Source organism: Chelonia mydas, chromosome 11 (assembly GCF_015237465.2).
Source record: "Chelonia mydas isolate rCheMyd1 chromosome 11, rCheMyd1.pri.v2, whole genome shotgun sequence".
Classification (NCBI taxonomy): domain Eukaryota; kingdom Metazoa; phylum Chordata; order Testudines; family Cheloniidae; genus Chelonia; species Chelonia mydas.
The window spans coordinates 41,234,377-41,254,431 of record NC_051251.2 but is presented as its reverse complement, the minus strand read 5'-3'; the positions used below and the strand labels follow the sequence as shown (position 1 = coordinate 41,254,431).

General features: G+C 40.7%; 1 protein-coding gene across 1 annotated transcript in view; it reads left to right on the top strand.

The window, feature by feature from the left end:
- The window catches only part of SP3 (Sp3 transcription factor), a 35,443-nt gene extending 28,469 nt beyond the window's left edge, over nucleotides 1-6,974 (top strand). Inside the window, exons 6-7 of the mRNA XM_037911883.2 lie at nucleotides 4,186-4,382; nucleotides 5,223-6,974. Coding sequence (XP_037767811.1) covers nucleotides 4,186-4,382; nucleotides 5,223-5,539 — 514 coding nt within the window. The 3' untranslated portion in view covers nucleotides 5,540-6,974. The remainder of the gene's footprint in view (nucleotides 1-4,185; nucleotides 4,383-5,222) is intronic.
- The last annotated feature ends 13,081 nt before the right edge of the window (nucleotides 6,975-20,055 follow it).

The window sequence follows — 20,055 nt, the reverse complement described above, 5'->3', positions numbered from 1 at the left end:
TTTCCTCCTCTAATGACTGGTGACCATTTAAAACTGACTACTATTGCTACCAATTCCTCAGTTAGCTCCAGTGGTCGAGGTCTGTACTGATGTTCTAAGGCAGTGGTCTCCAAAGTTTTTGGATCACGCACCCCTACGGTGCTGCCGAAGAAAGAAGACCCGCCGCAGGCATGCCGCCGAAGAAAGAAGGCGGGAAGACCTGCCGCCGAAGAAAAAAAACAGCAGAGTGCCGTCCGGCGGCGCTCCTCCTGCTGCGTCCCCTTTGGGATCCTCTGGCGCATCCCCTGGGGTGCGCACACCCCACTTTGGAGACCACTGGTCTAAGGTCCCAGCCTTGGCAATGACTCTAGGGGGGCCAGCATAGTTCTACATTATGGAGTTTGGAGTTTGCTTTTGTAAAAACTTAAGAAAATACATTTTTAAAAGAATGTTAGGATTGCAAAGTCAAGTGCTCAAAAGTTAGAAATGCCAGAATTAAGGTTGTCTGTGCAACCTTAATTTGGCTCCTTATGGGCATGCACTATCATACAGTGTTCAATACATGATCACATACTATTTTTTCCACAAGACCCTTACCTTATTCAGAGCACAGGATGGCCTATGCTCAGGGAATTAATTGGGGTTGTGTAGTGACTGAGGTTATTGTCTCTGGGACCCCTGCTTCATTTGTAGCAGAAGTTGGAAAGCATCTAGTGAATGAGACAGGATATTAAAGGAAGAGAAGAGATGGTGTCATAGTTAAGGCAATTGAATGCCTTAGAATTGGATTCTGTCCCTGCCTCTGCCACAGAGTTCCTCTGTGATGCTGGGCAAGCCACTAAAACCAGACTTTTCACAGGTAGCCACTGATTCTCTGTCCAGTTTGAGACATCTGAGGCCTACTTTTCACAAATGCAGAGCACTCAAACTTGCAACTGAAGTCAATTGGAGCTGTGCTTTGAACTTATAAAGTACTCTGAACAGTAAGGGCTTTGGTAGCTCAAGCTAGGCATTCAGAATCATTGGATGCTTGACAATTTTGGCTTTAATCTGCCTATCTGTACAATGGGGACATTAATATCAATTTACTTGTTTGAAGAGTTCAGATAATACAGTGATGAATGTGAATGATGAGCAAAGCCCATTAGGAAATTAATAATTCTGTATTTAATATAGGTTTTAAATGGTTATGCACTAAATAAGGTGTGGAACCATACCTTGAATGGTAAATATGAAGAAAAAGTATTGAATAGCTTCCCATTCAGTGAGTGCTGTCCTTCTTGTATACTGAATGGGACAGGGATACTGTGGAAAAGGTAGAATGTGACTCTGTAATTACAGACTGTGTCATAATCCAGATTCTTGTGCATATTCATTAAGGTCGTATAGGCAGCTTTGATGCTGGCATTTTCTAACTTTTCTACGTTAGGTACTTATCTGGTCCCCATCACATAGTATCTGATTGTCTTACAATCTGTTTATCCCCATTAAACGCTAGTTATCCCCATTTAACAACTGGGGAACTGAGGCACAGAAAGGTCCAGATTCTCACAGGTATGTAGGCATCTAACTCCTATTTGATTTCAAATCAATTTCATTGAAATCAAATAGGAGTTATATGCCTAAATACCTGTGAGGCTCTGGGCCTATGTGACTTACCATGGGTCACACACGATGTTTGGCAGAGCAGGAATTGTACCCATGTTTTCCACAGTCCAGGCTAGTGCTCTAACCACTGGACCATCCTTCCTCAGATACTTCTGAGTGTTTGACTTTGCAACCTTAACTCTCTTAACAACCTAACAATTCTTCTAATGAAATCTTTTTGGATGTAATTTTGTATGTCTTACACAGACACTCTCCCAAAATGTTTTAGTGTTAATTACAAGATAAGGAGATGGAATATGGCATATGTTGCTGAACAGTGGTGTAAAGATAAAGTATACAGAACATATCAAACTATTGGATTATAAGATCAGTAAGTAGTGTGGAAGGCATAAGCAAGGGATGAACATGTTTTCTGATTATATGAAATAAGGATAATGACCAGAGATGGCAAGAGCTTTCAGAGAATACTTCCACCTGCCATGACTATACTTGGGTGGGGAGAGGAGGAGGAATATATACAAAAGGCAAGTGCTAGACACTCAGCGAACCAGCACTTAGGGGAGAAAAGAGAGACTGGAACAAGTACAGAATAAGTGGTTTTCAAAACAAAGATAGTCTTGAACTGCATCCTGAAATGAAGAGAGAATCCATTGAGTTGAGGATTGGGAGACCATGGTCACATTAAAAGATGACGAGGAATAGATTAGGTCTCTTTCTTGGAGTCAGGCTACTCTCAGCTGATGGGTGAGTCAATATGGAATTGTTGCAGGCAGCACTTACACTATGAGCGACTGTGGTTCCCAGCCATCTTCAGGATCTCGGCAATTAAAATGTTTTTTTTTTTCTAAAGTTAGGTTTCTAAATCCCTTTGGAATCAGCTGAGTACTCGGCACTATTTAAATTAGTCTGTTTATTTGGGTGACTTAATAGGGTTTAGAAGCCTAACTTTAGACGCTTTTAAAAAAATCTTAACCAGCAGAGATGCAGGAGAAGGCGGTGAGCTAAGGATATATCTACACAGCACCATCACCCCATGGCAGCAAGTCTCAGAGCCTGGGTTAACTGACTTGGGCTCATGGGACTTCACGCTGCAGGGCTAAAAATAGTAGTGTAGATGTTCCGGCTAAGACTGCACAGGAGGCGGTGGAGTCTGAGCCTGGACTCCAGCCCGAACCTGAACGTCTACCCTGATGTTTTTAGCCCCTCATTGTGAACCCAAGTAGGTGACCCACACCCTGAGACTTGCTGCTGCCGCCGTATCCTAGCAGCCAAAGTTAAAACTAAAGTTAGGGGCAAATGGAAGGACTCAGTTGAGATTTGAAGTAGAAGAGAGAGATGTTTGAGATGTTCCTGTCGGCCAGAAAAAGTACATCTCACTTCATCTTCATTTTTCAGTTAAATATCCCAAGTGAAAAGTGTTCTTGGTCAAGACTGGTGGAGATGGAAGAGTCAATTCTGTCAAAAGATATGTGCAACTGGGTATCATAAGCATAAAAGTAATAAGTAAGTTGATCTAAGAGGGACAAGGAAGAAAAAAAGTACAAGGCAGATAAGTGAACTTTGTATGATGCTGTAAGGGTTAGAGCAAGAGAGATTTGATGGATGGGAGCAGACATATGACTGGGAACCAGATAGGCCCATATGGCTATGGGATTGATTCAGGAACATAGTTATGCCACTTCCTCTTCGACTGAATTGCTACAGTGCATGCATTATATTCTGAGCCCTGTGTATTCCGTAGTTTTACGGCTATTCGGTTTCTTGTGGAGTCAAACCACTTCCACAGAATTGTTCTCTGGAATTGAAGCTTTCATTTAAAAAAACGGGGATGGGTGGGAGGGGCAATTCCGCCTTCATTTTTGTGAGGAAATCTTGAAAACACTAACAAAGAGTAAAATATTTCAGTTTTTTTTCCTCCTGAGTCAGCGGACAGCTGGAAATGATAACTTAGGTATAGCTAGATTGATCCATTCATCTCATCTGGCTTTAAGTCTGACAATATAAATGTCAAAATCATTAACTGTTTCACTTCTGCTCATTTTAGCGAAACATTCAGCTAATTTCTTTATTTTACAATCTGAAATAGCGTTCTGTGCCTCCCTAAGGTGCCAAAAGCCCTATTTGTCCCCTTCCTAGCTGCCAAAATCTCCAGCTTCCCCTTTCACAAGTTCAGCAGTGCAGTTGTTCTTTGCAAATACACAAGTCTTTGCAATATTAAAATCCTGAAAATATGGAGATTATAAATTAAATGGACTTTCTGCTATCTATTTTGATATTGGGCTACTGTAATATTTGTATTTTTCAATTTCATGTTTCTTTAAAAGCCTGCACTTTGTCATTTCAATGAAGTTGCTGCTGAATTTCCAGTCTACTGCATCAAAGTGCTGCAGAATCCAGGAACTGTGCTACAGAATTTAGGTCCAGCTTCCTGTGGAGTACACAGGGCTTTCATTATATGTGGAGTTACTCTGAAAATCCACTCAGATTAACATACAGAACTATTTGGATACATTTTTCTAAGTCATACAAAATATATATTGTTCAGGAGAAATAACTTAGATTTGCTGAATAATTTTAGTATGTTTTTTTTTTAAACAGAGGCTCTAATTTGGGAAAAAAGAAACAACACATCTGTCACATCCCAGGGTGTGGGAAAGTTTATGGGAAGACTTCACATTTGAGAGCTCATCTCCGCTGGCATTCTGGAGAGCGCCCATTTGTTTGTACTTGGATGTTCTGTGGTAAAAGGTTCACTCGCAGTGATGAGTTACAGCGACACAGAAGAACACATACAGGTTATCAGTATTTGATTTTGGGAGATTTGATTGGAGGAATGTAAAGGATAAAAATCTCTTAAAATCGTCCAAATTTTTGCCACTGATTGATTACTCTTCCACTGACTTCATGAAAGTTGTGCTAGTGTATCTGAGAGCAAAGTTGCTATGTGATCTGTTTATTTTGTAATAATAATTAGATGTCCCCCTCCCCATATTAAATACCAAATATTTAATTTTGAAATCTGTTTCTATTAAAAATAACTTGTTTTCTACAGTATCTAATACATCATGAACTGATAAGGGCTTCAGAACTCTTAGAGCTTAAAGGGACACTGTGAATGTGAAAATCACAGTACCATTTGAAAATTTTGCACATACTATTGTTACAAGTAACCCATGGATTACGATAACTGAAAGCAATTTAAAAAAATAAAATTTTTAAATAGCATATTTTATGCTTTTGACAGTGGTTTTTTGTATAATTAATGTACCTACTAGTCATGTGCATCAGCCTCAAGCCCCGCTCTGGGGGAATGCATCTACACTCTGTTCTCCGTACCTGGCAAGAGGTTACAGTAGCAATGAAACTGAAGAGGCAGCAAATGGGTCCAAGCATGTTGGCTGATGCCAAAAAACCCTTTGTAACCTCACCAAAGGAACAGAAAATGCTTTAAAAATCTTTTTAAAGTGTGTGGGTGATCCGGGGGTATTTGTGTGAGTGAGAGAGAGAACCTTTTTTTTTTTTAAAAGGACATGAAGTTGACAGTGTCCCGCCGGTGCCTTTCTCATCAACATGATTTATGGCTATGTGGTTTATTGTTCATGAAGATAATTTCTCTTTATTATCTTGTGTGACAGGAGAGAAGAAGTTTGTCTGTCCGGAATGTTCAAAACGCTTTATGAGGAGTGACCACCTTGCCAAACACATTAAAACACATCAGAATAAAAAAGGTATTCACTCTAGCAGTACAGTGTTGGCATCAGTAGAAGCAACACCTGATGATACTTTGATTACTGCAGGAGGAACAACACTTATCCTTGCAAATATTCAACAAGGTTCTGTTTCGGGAATAGGGACTGTTAATACATCTGGCACCAGCAATCAAGATATTCTTACCAACACTGAAATACCTTTACAGCTTGTCACAGTTTCTGGAAATGAGACAATGGAGTAAATATTACACAAGATACCTATTAATTGTGGTTATTTTTATACAGTAGTGAGAAAAATATTGTTCCTAAGTTCTTAGATATCTTTTTATTGATGTGCAAAAATTTTTGGATTGACAGTAACTTGGTTATACATGACACTGAAATGCCTTACTTTGTATGATATTCCATAGTATATTAAAATGGTAAAATTGCATGGGTTTTGTAGGTACTTTTGGAATCTAGAAGAGATGAAATTTTACCAAGTTATATTAAAAAATGAATTTAATGATGGGAATGGTAGTCTAACCAAATGCATCAATCCTGTGTGGTTTAGTGTAAAAATGAGAACATGTTGGTATTTATCTATTGTAAGATAAAAAGAAGTTGATGGGTGAAAAGAAATCATGTTATGATAAAAGAAATTTTGTAATTTTCTTGATGACTGGAATTTTTATTATGCATAACTGACAAATCAAGTTTCCAAGCAAATGTTACATAGTGTAGGCTTTACTTAGCTCATCAGCTTGTCATTTTGAAGCTAATTATTTTAATTAGGTTAACTATGTACAATATTTTAAGCATTACTCTTGTAAGATTTTGAAAACTACATTTTAACATGGAACTCTAGGGATACTCACCTTTTAAATCCTGTTGAAAAGCCATGTTTAAGATTTAATTTGCCAAAATGATGTCTTGTTAATATTCTTTCAATAACCAAGTTCGGCAATATAACCAATGTTAAAAAAAGTTTAAAATGTTTAAAAAAATGTATAGGTTGAGGCATTTGGGTGGTAAGGCAAATGTTATAGTGAAATATATCCCTTTTCTTGAACACTGGAGGACCAAAAATTAGGTGTATTGCGTCTCAGCAGTGATTTTTATCAAATCTTGTTTCCAAAACCATCTGTCTGCCAGGGCCTTGAAAGCCATCATGTAATTTACCAGTAAAAATATAACATATGCAAATATAACAGAAAATCACTTCCATAGTGACAATACTCCCAACCGTATGGATATTAGTCATAGTGAACTAGGGGTTTTACAAGGTTTTTTTTTTTTTTTTTTAATTTGTTGTTTAGCTTTTGGTTAGTCAATCTGCATTTAAATATCAACCATCTTTCCTTTTTCGCTTCTTCCCTTAAATTGTATGTATCCAGTACATTTAACTGATAAACATATATGTTTTTTATTATGCTGAATTTTCTTTTTATTTTTAATTACTGTTTATATTTTCAATTATAGAAAAAATGTACAAAATAAAGTTACATAGCCAGTCTGTAAGTTCTATACCATTTTCCAAAAATGTACAACAATAATTACAGCAGTTCACCTATTTACAAACGTGGAAATCTGTTCGTTATCCTTAAAACCACCTCAAATTTAAAGGCTACCTTATTGTACGTTTAAAGTGTATTATAACAGTGTGGTAGTTAATAAAACACTATTTTTTTCTTTTGACTTGGCATTTACTGCATTCCTTTGTGCTACGTAACAAGGTGTGATATGTGCTACATAACAGGGTGTGATAATACATGTTTAATAGCTTCAGTTTTTTTTTCAACAAACTTCATAATGAAAATAGTTGTATTTTTTTGCTGACCTTGCTCTGATATAGTTGACCCTTGAAATTCCTGTTGGGCAAGGGACGGGTCAGCAATGGAAAGAAGATGTGACAATGGCCTTGATGAAGGGGGGAGAGGGGTTGCAGTAGAATATTGAGCTTGTGAGTTCTGGGTAACCGAGAGAATGGTGTTTTCAGCTACACCAAAGAGGTGGTGGGCTCATAGGAAAGAGCAGTTTTTTAACTATGTTGTGAGAGTTGGTGGCAGGACATGCAGGAAGATGTCTCAATCAGCAGTGCATGACTAGACTGGGGAGAGGTTGGGGTGCCAAGATAGATTTGGGATACTGATCTCAAAGATCCATAGAAGTGAGAGTGGGCCCCCGGGGGAGAGTGTAGAAGGAGAAAAGATGGATAGATCAGTGAGACACACAGAGAGTGGGAGATGTTAGGTGGTAGAGACACCGAAAAAGGCAGTGGAGAAGGCAATAGAGTATTGAGTCCAGGAATCCAACAGAGGGGATGGGGTTCAGCACAAGAGAGAGAATGGTGGTGTCAAATGTAGCAGAAAAATCAGGATGACCATGAAGAATCCTTGGATTTGGCCAGGAATAGGTCATTTGTGACTTTTTAAGGCAGCGTTGGTGGAGTAAAGTTGGGCAAAAGCCAAAGTGCTGTGAGTGACAGGAACAGGCCAAGTGTCTAATTGAGTTGCCCTTAAGGGAGTTCAGGGGACAGTCTCTGTTTTCTCAGATGAATGAATTGCAGATCAATGCTGTAAAGTGTTCTTAAAAATGACATTTTGGTTACTTTGTCTGTGCCTTGCACATCAAATCTGTTTTAGTTTACAAGTAAAAAAGTTTAGTTTAGTTGGCCTGTAAAATCAACCTGGAATCTACAGGTCATTCTGGATTCTTTCTACCTTGCACTTCAACAGCAATAAAGATTCTGCAGTTGGGGCTTAATTAATATTAATCTGTTGATGGGTGAGTCAGAACAGAATCCAGTTCTCTCCTATAGCTGTATTTGCTTTGTAACAAAAATATATTTTAATTATTGAACAGGTATGACTTACTGCACACATGGAACAGATCTCAGTAAGAAGGTGCCATATTTACATAACCATTTTTCAGAGCAGAACTGCACGTTAGAATGGGACTTTCTAGTCTATAATTAGAACAAACATCTTTGAGGAACTGTTCATGTGTCCGTTCTGTGCTCTCAAAAAAGAAGTACATTGAACCCAACGCAGTATGATCAGTGGTGATGCAGGGCATAGTAAATCTTTCTAGAAGGTTCTTCAGTACTTTTGTATGACAGCCAGTCAAAGTGCATGATACCAGAATTTTCAAAAGCTCATTTTTATGAGTGGGTGTGGGGAGGGGGGAACTTTTCCTACCAAACAGTATTGATATTAATGATGTCACAGTTTGCACTGTAATTTTGCTTTTACCATTGTTAATGCTTCCTGATCACCCAAATCTGAAGAGGGATCAATTCATTGTGCACTCAGAATGGCGGTAGAACATCTTTCTGGCAGATGAAAGGAGGATTGTGAATCAGAAGACATCTCAATGGCTGTTCAGTGACTAATTCCTGCTGTGTTTCACGTAATGTAAAATGAAAACTTCTTATGAGCAGTACAGTGAAGAGCTATGCGCAGCCAAGCTCTTTTATCTGAGGCTGTAATTTATATTCTCTAAAGATGCCATCTGTGCAGGATTCTCATTCTTGGGTGTCTCCGCTGTAAATCATGCAGGAATCTCCCCTAGGTTGTAAGGTTTTTGGCTCTGACACATCCGTAGCCCTGTGTGAGGGGTTCTGCCTTTTGGAGTATGCACTATTAAATCCCAAGAAAATTCTAGGTATTTTTTTTTTTTTCAGACTGCAGTCAGCACAGGCGTTTCCCACAGACACTGACTTTTGTAGCTTTGGTTCTATCTGCCTGAGCAGCTAAAGGGGTGGGGTTTTACTTTCCAATTTCTAGCCAGTGTTCTAGTTCACTGAGCCTGGTAACCTGGCTTTTTTCTGCACATACTTTTTTATGTTCTCTTCTGTTTCCTCTGCAGGCCCACTTGAGGTGTCATCACCGTAGCCAAAGATTGCCTGGATATAACTTGAGCTCCCAGCAGAAACCCATTGGGAGACTGTGTTCATGTATCATTATTTGCAGAGCTGGATAAAAATTTTCCATCAAAACTGTTTTTTGACGGACATTGGGTTTTCAACTAAAGAATTTTTATCTAAATAAATTTTCAGTGAAAATTTCAATATTTCATTGAAAAACTGAAATATGTTGACCAACAATTTAAAATATTTTGATTCAATAGAGCGCTCCCATTCTCCTCCATGCTCCTCTCTAGCAATACTCCCATGATGCCCCATGGCCAGGGACTGCTATGGTGCACCCCCTCTACTCACCAAGAGTGGAGAAATTGGTGCCTCATAGGAAATGTGATTTGGTCAGAGAGGTAGGACCACAGAGAAGAATGGGAGCATAAGGCACTAGTACTACAACCCCAAGAAGCTCTGCAGCTTGAGTTTGAATCCAAATATTTTGGGGTTTGGCCAAAACATTTAGCCAGGAAGTTAAAATTTTCTGGAGAGAAGAATCCCTGTTTTCTGACCAGGTCTAATTATTTGGGTTCCTGGTAGAAAGTGCGTCCACTGAAGACTGGATCTCCAGACTCCGATGCTATATTAGGCTTCTATCAGACGGTGGGGATCTGTATCCTAGAATCCATTTCAGCCTGGAGACATTTGTATCTTGTGGAGAGTTTTGGCATCTGGAAACTTGACTATTTGAAAACATTGGTATTTTGATGTTTGATGCATCAACATTTTGAGGCTCCACACAGATGGCTCTGAACCCTGTCAGCCTCAGCACCATAGTCAGTGTCTGAGTGACTTGGAGTATTTTTGGTGTCTTGGCACCTGACCACAGAGAGACCATAAGTCCTGTAGTGTATAAGTCCTGGACACTTGCATTCACAACATGTCAAAATTCTGCGAAAGTGGGCCCACTTGCCTATTACCACAGAATGGAGGTAAAAACCCTTTGTCCCTCAAGATGTGTTGCTGGGAACAGTATAGGATGCAGGAACAGGGAAGCATTATGATGTTGTCATGCCTGCTGAGCGATAGGAAGGCAACAGGAAAAGGTGCACAAAACCTTCCTTCTACTCAAAAGTGGCTTTTCTTCCTCTGCAGCAGATTGGGTGTCGTTGTTGTTCCAGATATGCAAGCTTTTTTTTGTTTTCTCTATCATCCCAGAATCAATCATCTTTAGATTCATATTGCCACCTATACTTACTAGTACTCATCTGTATTCTGCTGTACTTTAAAGTAGTTTCTGGCTCTTAGGACACTTGCCAAATATTGGGAAATGGCAAGATTATTTTTGTTTTGCCTCTTCAACTGGCATCACTACAGTATTCTCCCAAAGGGTATGGCAGTAGGCCTACCCTACCTGCACAAACTTGCAGTGCATCTGTTCTTCAGTTGGACTGTTTATTGAATAAATAACATCACTTTGAGGTCTGATGCACAGTCCTTATCAAGCTGAGTGTTGCAGGCCCTAGTTAGCCTGAGTCATCATTTGCCCCTGGTGGGCAATTGTTTTGGACTCTATAGAAAGTCGGCCTGAGGCTGCCCATCTACGATGCTCTTGTCTCAGGTCACCACAGGTTGCTGAAAATGTTATTGAAGAGTGAAATGGATAGTTGTTTGGTCCTGCTTACCAGGACTTCTTTTTGTTAATGTGTTGGTACTTACCATAGTATATTATCATATTATGCTTCCTCAACTGAGTTCCCAGTGGAGGATGGAGACACAAGATTCTTCCATTGTCACAGGAGTATAAAGGTGACCTGGATTTCGTATCTGGGCTGCAGTTCAGAATAGTCTCTAATTAGTAAGGTTCTCTGAGACTGCCCTTAAAACTGGCTGGACTGGAGAGCAGGTCTATACTTAAGAGATGAAAGAGACTTATGTGACTGAGCTTCAACACCCAGGGTGCTTATTTTCAATAAGTACAAGACCTGTATGTCCATGTGCTTGGACCTTGGTATTCCTGAATGTACTAATGACACGTGGAATCCTGTCAGATTACAGGCTTCTTGTGACAATCTCAGAGAAAAACAGGTTCTAGCCATTTCTGTTAGCTGCTTGCCTAGCACAGCAGAAACGTGATCACAAAGATAATGAAGTAATCAACGTAACACTCATATGGAGGATCTCTGATGTGGGGAATGAAGGTTCAGACTTTCCTCTGGGAAAGGAGCTAGAGAGAGCTCATCTGAGCAACGGCTATCAGTCTTTTGCTCAGGGCATTTAGAAGAGTCCGTGTTAGCAAATTATTCTTTGAGTAGTGTCCCTGTGGGTGCTCCTCTGTAGGTGTGCTTGCGTCCCTGTGTTGCTGATCAGAGAACTTCGGTAGCCGTGTCCGTTAGGCCTGCACCCAAGGCTAGTCAGCATGGGCGGGCTAACCCCCCATCAGTTCCTTTTCAAGTGTCCCTGGCTAGAAACGGAGCTATTTGTAGTCTGTTATTACCATTGCTTTCGATTTTGCACTTCTATAGTTAGTTAGCCTCTTAGTACTTAGTTAGTTATAGTCATCCTTTTTTGTTTTTCTCTCATAAATAAATAAATAAAATTAAATAAAAGACTCTCTTTCCTGCATTTCCTTTCCCTAATGGGGTATGCCCGGTTCACTGGGCTTCAGAAGTGCCTCTCTGGCAAGAGGCGATCCCCGTCGCAGACAAGCACCGCCAGTGCATACGCTGACTCAGGGAAGACCACATTCAACAAATGTGTGATCTCTGTCAGCACCTCAAGTCCAGGTTGCATAAGGATAGAGAGCTCAGACAGGTCATCATTGAGGCAGCTCTCCGACCCTCTCTGGATCTGTGCTGTGAGTCTTCCCTGCAGCCCTCAACATCTAAAGGCTGACTCCTAATAAATCGTTGAAAAAAAGAGCCGGAAGTTCCCACAGAGAGCGCCGTGGGATGACTGCAAATGATCTCTGGCATGCTTGGTATCCTTGGTACCATCAGCACTGAGACAATCCCACTCTGGTACCCACGGCTCACGGAAATCTACAGAGGCAGATACCATTGACAAGCCTATGGACCTGATGGGCACGGGCACCAAGTCAATGGCACCGAGGGACCAGGACAAGAGTAAGCACTCCACTAAGAAAGCATTTCCAGTATGCAATTCTTTATCGGTATTGCCATCAACACCTCATTCGGCACCAGAATGACTGGTACAGGCAAGATCTCCATCCCTCCCGGTACCACCAGTGGAACCATGTTGGTTGGTACTATCTGAATTCCAGCACTTGAGGGACCTCCATGTATCCGACATACTGGAGTTCCTCTTCTCAGCACCAGGACCCCTGCACTGAAGGTGGTGCTGAGAAAGAGGTGAACCCAAGGACCATATTCTTCTCCTCCTCCATGGATGAGGTCATCATGCCTCCCCCCACCAATCTCTGGCTGATTACTTTTGCCTCTTCCAGGACCTAGCGTAGAGAGTGTCAGACACTCTCCAAATACCAGTAGAAGAAGTCAAAGACACCCACCATCGTCTCCTTGACATACTCTGCATCCACATCATCAAAAATCTTGCTACCCATTAATAAGGCCAGTCTGGCCCCTGCAAAAATCATTTGGCAGACCCCAGCATTGGTGGCACCTACCTGCAAGCGGGCAGACAAAAAATATTATGTCCTAGTGAGGGAGACTGAATTCCTCTTCTCTAACCCTCCACCGAACTCCATTGTGATGGATGTGGTTAATTCCTGCGGCTGTCAACAACAGATGAGGTCCAGTCCCTATCATAGGGAGTGGACCTCAAGTGTTTGGACTGTTTCAGGAGGAAGGCATGCTCCTCAGCCACGCTTCTGTTTTGAATTCCCAATTACCGAGTCCTGATGGTGAAATACGACTACGTAAACTATTAAAAACTGAATGGTTTTATTGAGCAGTTGCCTGAGTAGCACCACAACCAATTTAAGGCCATCATCCAAGAGGGACAGTGAGTGACCAAGACGACACTACAGTCTGCCAGTGATGCAGCCGACAAAGGTCATCTCCATGGCTGTGGTGATGCGATGTATGTCATGGCTCCATATGTCAGGTAGTCGACCATTGAAGGAGGTAGTTGACCATTGAAGACCTTTCCTTTGAAGGCACTAAGCTCTTTGCGGAGAGGATTGTTGCCTCTCTTCACACCCTGAAGGATTCTAGGGCCACTCTGCATTCACTGGGCATCTATCTGCCAGGACAAGAGAGAAAACTTAGTCCACAGCCCCAGCACAAACCACGCACCTCTCAGTACCTGGCTCAGCATTACTACAAGCCACACAGAAAGAAAAATAGATTTTTGAAGTATCAACCTTCTGGCCTGCAATCTTCCTTGTCTCAGCTGTCCACGTCCAAGTACCAATTTTGATGTGTTGGTCAAGGTGTCCATAGACCACTCCCCACAACCGCTACAGCTGACCACTGCTATTCACCCATTTGGCTACCAGCTGATAGTGTTCTGCAGCACTTGGAACACATAACATCGGACTAATAGGTCTTAGAGATCATTTGCAATGGGTACTTGATCCATTTTACCTCCCTGCCCCCTCCACAGCACCCTTTCCTGTCCCTTCTCTGGGACTCTTCTTGCAAGAGTTTACTGTGATAAAAGGTAGATTGTCTCCTCCAGTTAGGAGCCATAGAACCAGTACCTCAACATCTACGAGGCAAAGGGTTCTATTCTTGCTATTTCCTAACACCCAAGGGGAAGGAAGGTTGGAGACCCATACTAGACCTCAACAAGTTTGTCAAAGCTCAAAAATCAAAGATGGTCACTCTAGCAACGATCATTCCAGTATTGGAACAGGAAGACTGGTTTTCGGCCCTTGTTCTTCAGGATGCCTACTTTCATATCTCAATCCTACCGACTTAGACGATTCCTCAGATTCACTCTGTGACAAGACCACTACCAGGATAGGGTAGTCCCCTTTGGGTAATCATCAGCCCTGAGAGTATTTTCCAAGGTACTTTCAGTAGTGACCGCACGCTTATGCTCCCAGGGGATCATGATTTTCCCTTATCTCGACTATAGCATCTTTGGAGCCCAGTCTCTCCAAGAGGCTTGCCAAGTCACCAAATCTGCAATGCACTTGTTCATAGAACTGGTCCTACTGATCAATGCCCAGAAATCAACCCTTGTTCCAGTGCAACACCTGGAATTCATAAGCACCGATCTCGACTCGTTACAGGCCAGAGCTCTCCTACCTCATCACAGAATCCTCTCCCTAGCCACACTCAGAGATTGTTCGTGCAGTCTGCAAATATCAACCAGATGCTGCTTCCGACTCTTGCGGCATATGGCAATGGGCACAACGGTAATACCTCATGCCAGGCTTCCCATGCAATGCCTCCAGATGTGGTTCAGCTCAGCGTACAGACCAAACTGGGACCGACTAGACAAACCCCTGTCACTACATAGCAGGATCAAAAACTCCTTAGACTGGTGGAAAGACCCAGCCAACGTTTACAAAGGGACCTCTTCTCGCAACCCTCCCCCCCCCCCCAATTGTTGCTTCTCACCACACACTGCCACATAGCTCATAGGGTGGGGCATGCATCTGAACAACCTCACGACACAAGGCAAGTGGTCACCCATAGAGAGATCCTTTCACATCAACCTCCTGATTTCTGCTTATTTGTCTCCTCCTGTCCCATATAAAATGCCTTGAACTTATAACTTTCATGATATTTTCTGTCTTTCCAGAAGGTTGATCTTTACCAAATCATTCTCAGGTTTTTCTAAAGCATTATACTTCAAAATAGTTTTCACCTACACAATGTTTCCCAAGAGTATCTCCATCTTTCATGCTATTTACATGTTGTTGCCTTAATATCCCATATAGGAAGTAGCAGTCACACATGGTATAGAATGAACCAGTGCTTTCAGTTTTTAGTTAAACTGGGTTGTTTTTTGGAGAGGGGAAGGTGTTAAATTGCTCCTTATTTCCTGACTCAGTTGCTTTCCTAAAGGTGACTAGTTCTATTCAATTAGAATGTTATTAACAACAGCCTCATGGACATGATTCATTCTCTGACTGTGTAGTATACGCTCCAACCAGCAGTATCACTTCTATCCCACATGCCACAATGTGGTATCTCCATTTCTTGAACAGTCCACTTGTCTGCTTATGCTGGATGCTTTGTATTCTGATGTTCAGCCTTGCCCCTGTGTTTGAGGCCTGAAATTATCAGTCTGCCACTCCAATGTGCTGGAGTTAGTAGCCTGTTCTCCAGTCGGCTGGGGGGATTTCCTGTCCACTTTTTATCCTCTAAAATGGCTAAGCTGGTTTGAAGGTTCATATGTCATTGAACAGATAGTTATCAGTTATGCTTTGATATTAAGTAGATTCTTCCATAAGATGCATTAATATGTTTTTGGTTTCTACCCAGTGAAAAAAATATGGCAAGTGATACAGTCCAACTGCTTTTGATACTTTAAAATAACAATGAAATGCCAGAGACATTGTGGTTTAATAATTAACTACCATGTTGCATAGTACATTTTTCCATATATTTTTATAAGAATTTTTACTGTAGGTAATGTGTCCTAAATACATAATTAATAGCTAGGATTAGCTCTAAAGGAGTCTTTCAAGGCCTTTCTGTAAATAATACGCCTTTTGAAATTGTATGACTACATATTTGTGCAGAGTCATTTTGGTCTTGCTGCTACCTTTCTTTTTAAAAGATTACTTAACTATTTACCAAAGGGATTGAAATGGCCCCATTTTCAGTCAGAGAACTAATGCTAATTTTATTCTTTCAGAATACTCAATTATGTATTTACTCATCCTTGAGAGCCAGTAAATACACGGTACATGTTTGTTTTTAGCCATCCTTGAAGTATTAGAGCTTTCAAAGGAATGAATGACTATGAAAAGTATTTAAAATAAAGTAGGGTAATAATGGTTTGATTTTATTTTATTCAATTTTTCCCCCTTTCATTTTATTTATTATTGTTTATATAGAGCTATATAAAATAGAAATCAATGTTAACTATAGGTATAAAAAATAAACATTCTGATTTTAGAGTTAAGGTAATGATGTTTAACTGTGATCTCCCTTCCCTAATCCCATCCCTAGTTTTCCGCATCATCCTCAATCAATCTCTCCCCTCTGGCATCTTGACCTCTGCATTTAAACACATTGGAGTCTCCCCAATCTTTAAGAGCCTCTTGACCAATAATAAGGCTTTCTTTCTCCCACCCTTGTTTGTAAGCTGTGTGGGGTGAGGACTTTTTATACATTATAAAGGAGCTGTGGAGGACACAAACAATCTTGGACCAGTGGCTTGGACAAAGCACTGGGAGTCAGGACATGTGAATTCTACTCTGGACTGTGCCCTTGAATTTCTGTGCAGGGTGGATTTGATTTAAATCAAATTGATTTATTTCATTATTTAAATCATAATTTAAATAACTAGTCAGGAAGACTTGAAATAATCATGGATTTCTACACAAAAATGCATTCTTGTTGGTTGTTATAACCTTAATATTTATTCTTCACAACTCAGAGAGAGATGTAGGTTTCATTTTTAGAAGTACACACTATACATTTTTAAAGTGATTTATTTTGAAAACTTTTCAGATTAGTTTTACAGCTGTATCGGAAAATGAACGATTGTTTGGTTATTTCATTTACCAAAGGTAATTGAAGCAGATATTTATGAAGTCATTGGAAGGCGAACTATCTCCAATTCAATAGGTTAATCATTAATATTTGGAGGATTTTCTTGACATGCTGTATTAGTAGGAGAACATCACCAGACAGACATTTAAATTGTTTTATTTAACTAAAACACAACATTATGTATTCTGGATTTTTTTTCTTCAACAGCAAACATAATATTTTAACAAAACAAGCATATGAATTTTTGAATTTAGTTAAACATTCAAGTTTTTTAAAATTAGGTTTTTGTTAAAATTGTTTTTAACTAAACTAGTTAAATGAAATATTAAAAAAAACCACCAAAAATTAAATCGACTATGTCAGCCAGGTCAACATGAGAAACTTAAAATATTGGCTTCTGCAGCTAACTCACTCGTCTTCACCTTTATTTTCCTGTTTGTTCATAATCTGGAAAAGAAAAACAAGCTTCCCTGCTTTTTCAGTCCCAAACGATTTCTCAATTTGGAATGAATTAGTCCAAAGGAAGAAACTATACTTTCTACACTGGCAGAAGAAGCTACTGCTATTAAAAGTGAGATTATCACTTCAACAGTCTCTGAATCCAACTGCTTTAAGTGACTCCACCAGTTCACTGGTGTGACTTTCTTTAAAACATCATCAGCAAACACACATTTCTTGAATGGTTCACTCTTAGCTCTAAAGTTTATTATAGTTGGCATTATGGAGGGATGATTGCTAGATGTCCATGTCAGGCAGCTGCCTCCTGAGAGGGAACAATTAAAACTATATTTAGATAGGTTTTTTCCTCAAAAAGCATTTTATCAAAAAAATCCGATTTAAATTAAAAAAAATCCAGTTTTTTTTAAATCATTGATTTTTATCCGCCCTGTGTGTGTGACCTTAGACAAATCTCTGTGCCTCTCTGCCTCAGTTTCCCCACCTGTAAAGTGGAAATGATACTTTCCTTTGTAAATGGCTTTGAGATCTATGGACACACACAAAGTGCTGTATAAGAGCTAACTATGAGTATTTCTTGGAGAGATTATTTCTTTCACAGCTGTCTATTATATCCTATTTAGGTTCTTATACTGTGCTCAACCCTGTGGTATTGAAGTGCCTTTCTAGCTAACAGTGTATCCTTATCTACTCTCTACGATTTTCCCTCTTATTTCTTAACAGCAGGAGGCAAGGGAACAATGACTGTCCCAGCTTGAGTTTCATGGGGTTCTTTGTTGGATTTAAGATGACAGTACTGATCTAATTAGTCAGACATTCCTTGTTGTACAAGACTTATGATAACTGCTTCATGCATTGCCTGGGTTTTCTCCTAAGCTTCAAGACCATCACTCACTAACATTTGTGTCAGAAAATGTAACTGAATGTGGTTTTTAGTACTTAATAGTGCTCTATAATTGATATAATTGTCCTCTCGTAAGACACAACGCCTTTACCCCACACCCTGGTTTTCCTTTTGTCTGTGAAGATCTGACAACAATTACTGAGGCCTTGTCTACACTAGAAAGGGTTTGCTATACTCGTATAGCTATACCAGCAAATGCTCCTAACACAGTTGCAGTTTATGCTGGTAAAAGAGTTCTTTTGCTGGTACAGCTCAAAGCAATTCCCTGGAAAAAAAATAAGTTATGCCAACAAAAGCACTTTTTTGCTGGTATGATTGTCTACACCAAGGCCTTTGTCAATGTAAAGAAAACCCAACACACCCCTAACCACCATTACTGTTCATAAGGTCTCTCCATGACTTGCACAAACATAGGTGTTATTTGTAGTAATAATAATGAAAGAGAATGCAGTGCAACCTAAGGGAACTGCCTTTCTTAGGGTGCAGTTCGAGACAGGTGTCACGTTACTCAACTGCCATTGTATGCTCAGACACAGGTAGCTCAATTTACTGCTGTCAGTTCCTAGGAGCAGGTGACACTGATGGCAGGGTGAGGGAGGTGCTCAATCCTTTTTCAAGGAGCTTGAACAGCAGCATCAGAGCTGTAGTTACTGCGGCAAAGTATTGCCAGCCAGCAATCCTCCCGGTGTCTCTTTCAACTCTCTGCAAAATGCTTGCAGCCACCCCTTCTCCAAACGCCGAAGGCTAGTGTAGCCACTGTGCATTGCGTGGAAGTCAGAGTGCCTGCTGCTTTGGCTGACCTGAAAAGGAAGGAGAGTTGTGTCCTACTGCATCGTATGAATGTTCTCAGCTCCCACTCGCCGCAGGCACCAGCTACAACAGTGCAGCATGGTGAGCTCCACAGGGCACAGGGGCCCAAATACCTTTCAAATGCTACGCTGGAGAAAGCCAGTGCTACCACCACCAATGCTAACTCAAGTGCACAGACTATTTACAGGACAGGAGGAAGCCCTGAAGGCGGAGAAATGGAATTGCTTTATCTCGGCTGAAGAGAATACAAAGGCTCCTCCTGGATTTCCTGGGTAATGGCCAACAGCAGCAGCTCATCACTGTCACTGGAGCTGGGGCAACCTGTGTGCAGGTGATGGGAAGATACCAATGCTGTGCAATAGGCATCTGAGGGTGAAATCCCGACCCACTTTCATTGACTTCAGAGGAGGCAGGATTTCACAGGTCAGATAAGGGAGGGGTTTGTGTGCTCATTTTGGCATTTGTTAGGCACGTTACTCTTTTTGACTCAGGTAGTTAGCCAATATTTGTGGATTGTTTGTGTTAAAAGAAGAGCTGGATGATAAAGTCAGGTATTTCTTTGATGTAATCCTATTTATTTACAAAGAAGGTACAAAATCCTGTCTCCTTGCATGAAGTAGGACTCAGGAGGGAGTTTCTTTGCTCAATATTCCAAGACTCTTTTTCCAGCGGGCACTCTACCCAAAAACCTCCCTCTGTCAGCTTTTTCTCTAAATCCTGCTACAAGAGCTTCTCTGGCTGTCTTTGGCTTTCTGCTGCCTCCTCTGTCTGCTTCTGCACATGTACACAATGCACCTCTGCCAAAACAATACACCGCCCTTTGTGTTTGCATTCAGCCCACAGTGGAAACCCTTCACCCACACAACTCAGCTGCTGAGTCCTGACTGGCCTTGCATGTGGCCTAGGTTTTGGGGAGCAGCTCCCACTGTTTCAGCTATCCAACAGGTGCTAAACTGCTTCTTAAAACATTTATCTGGAATGAAGGGCAGCTCTTACACCCACCAGTTTCAGTGAGGTTTCATCCAGTCCCCAACTTAACAAAATGATGCTACAGTTAAACTCACAAAATGGGGTCAATTTTTGTAATCCCTA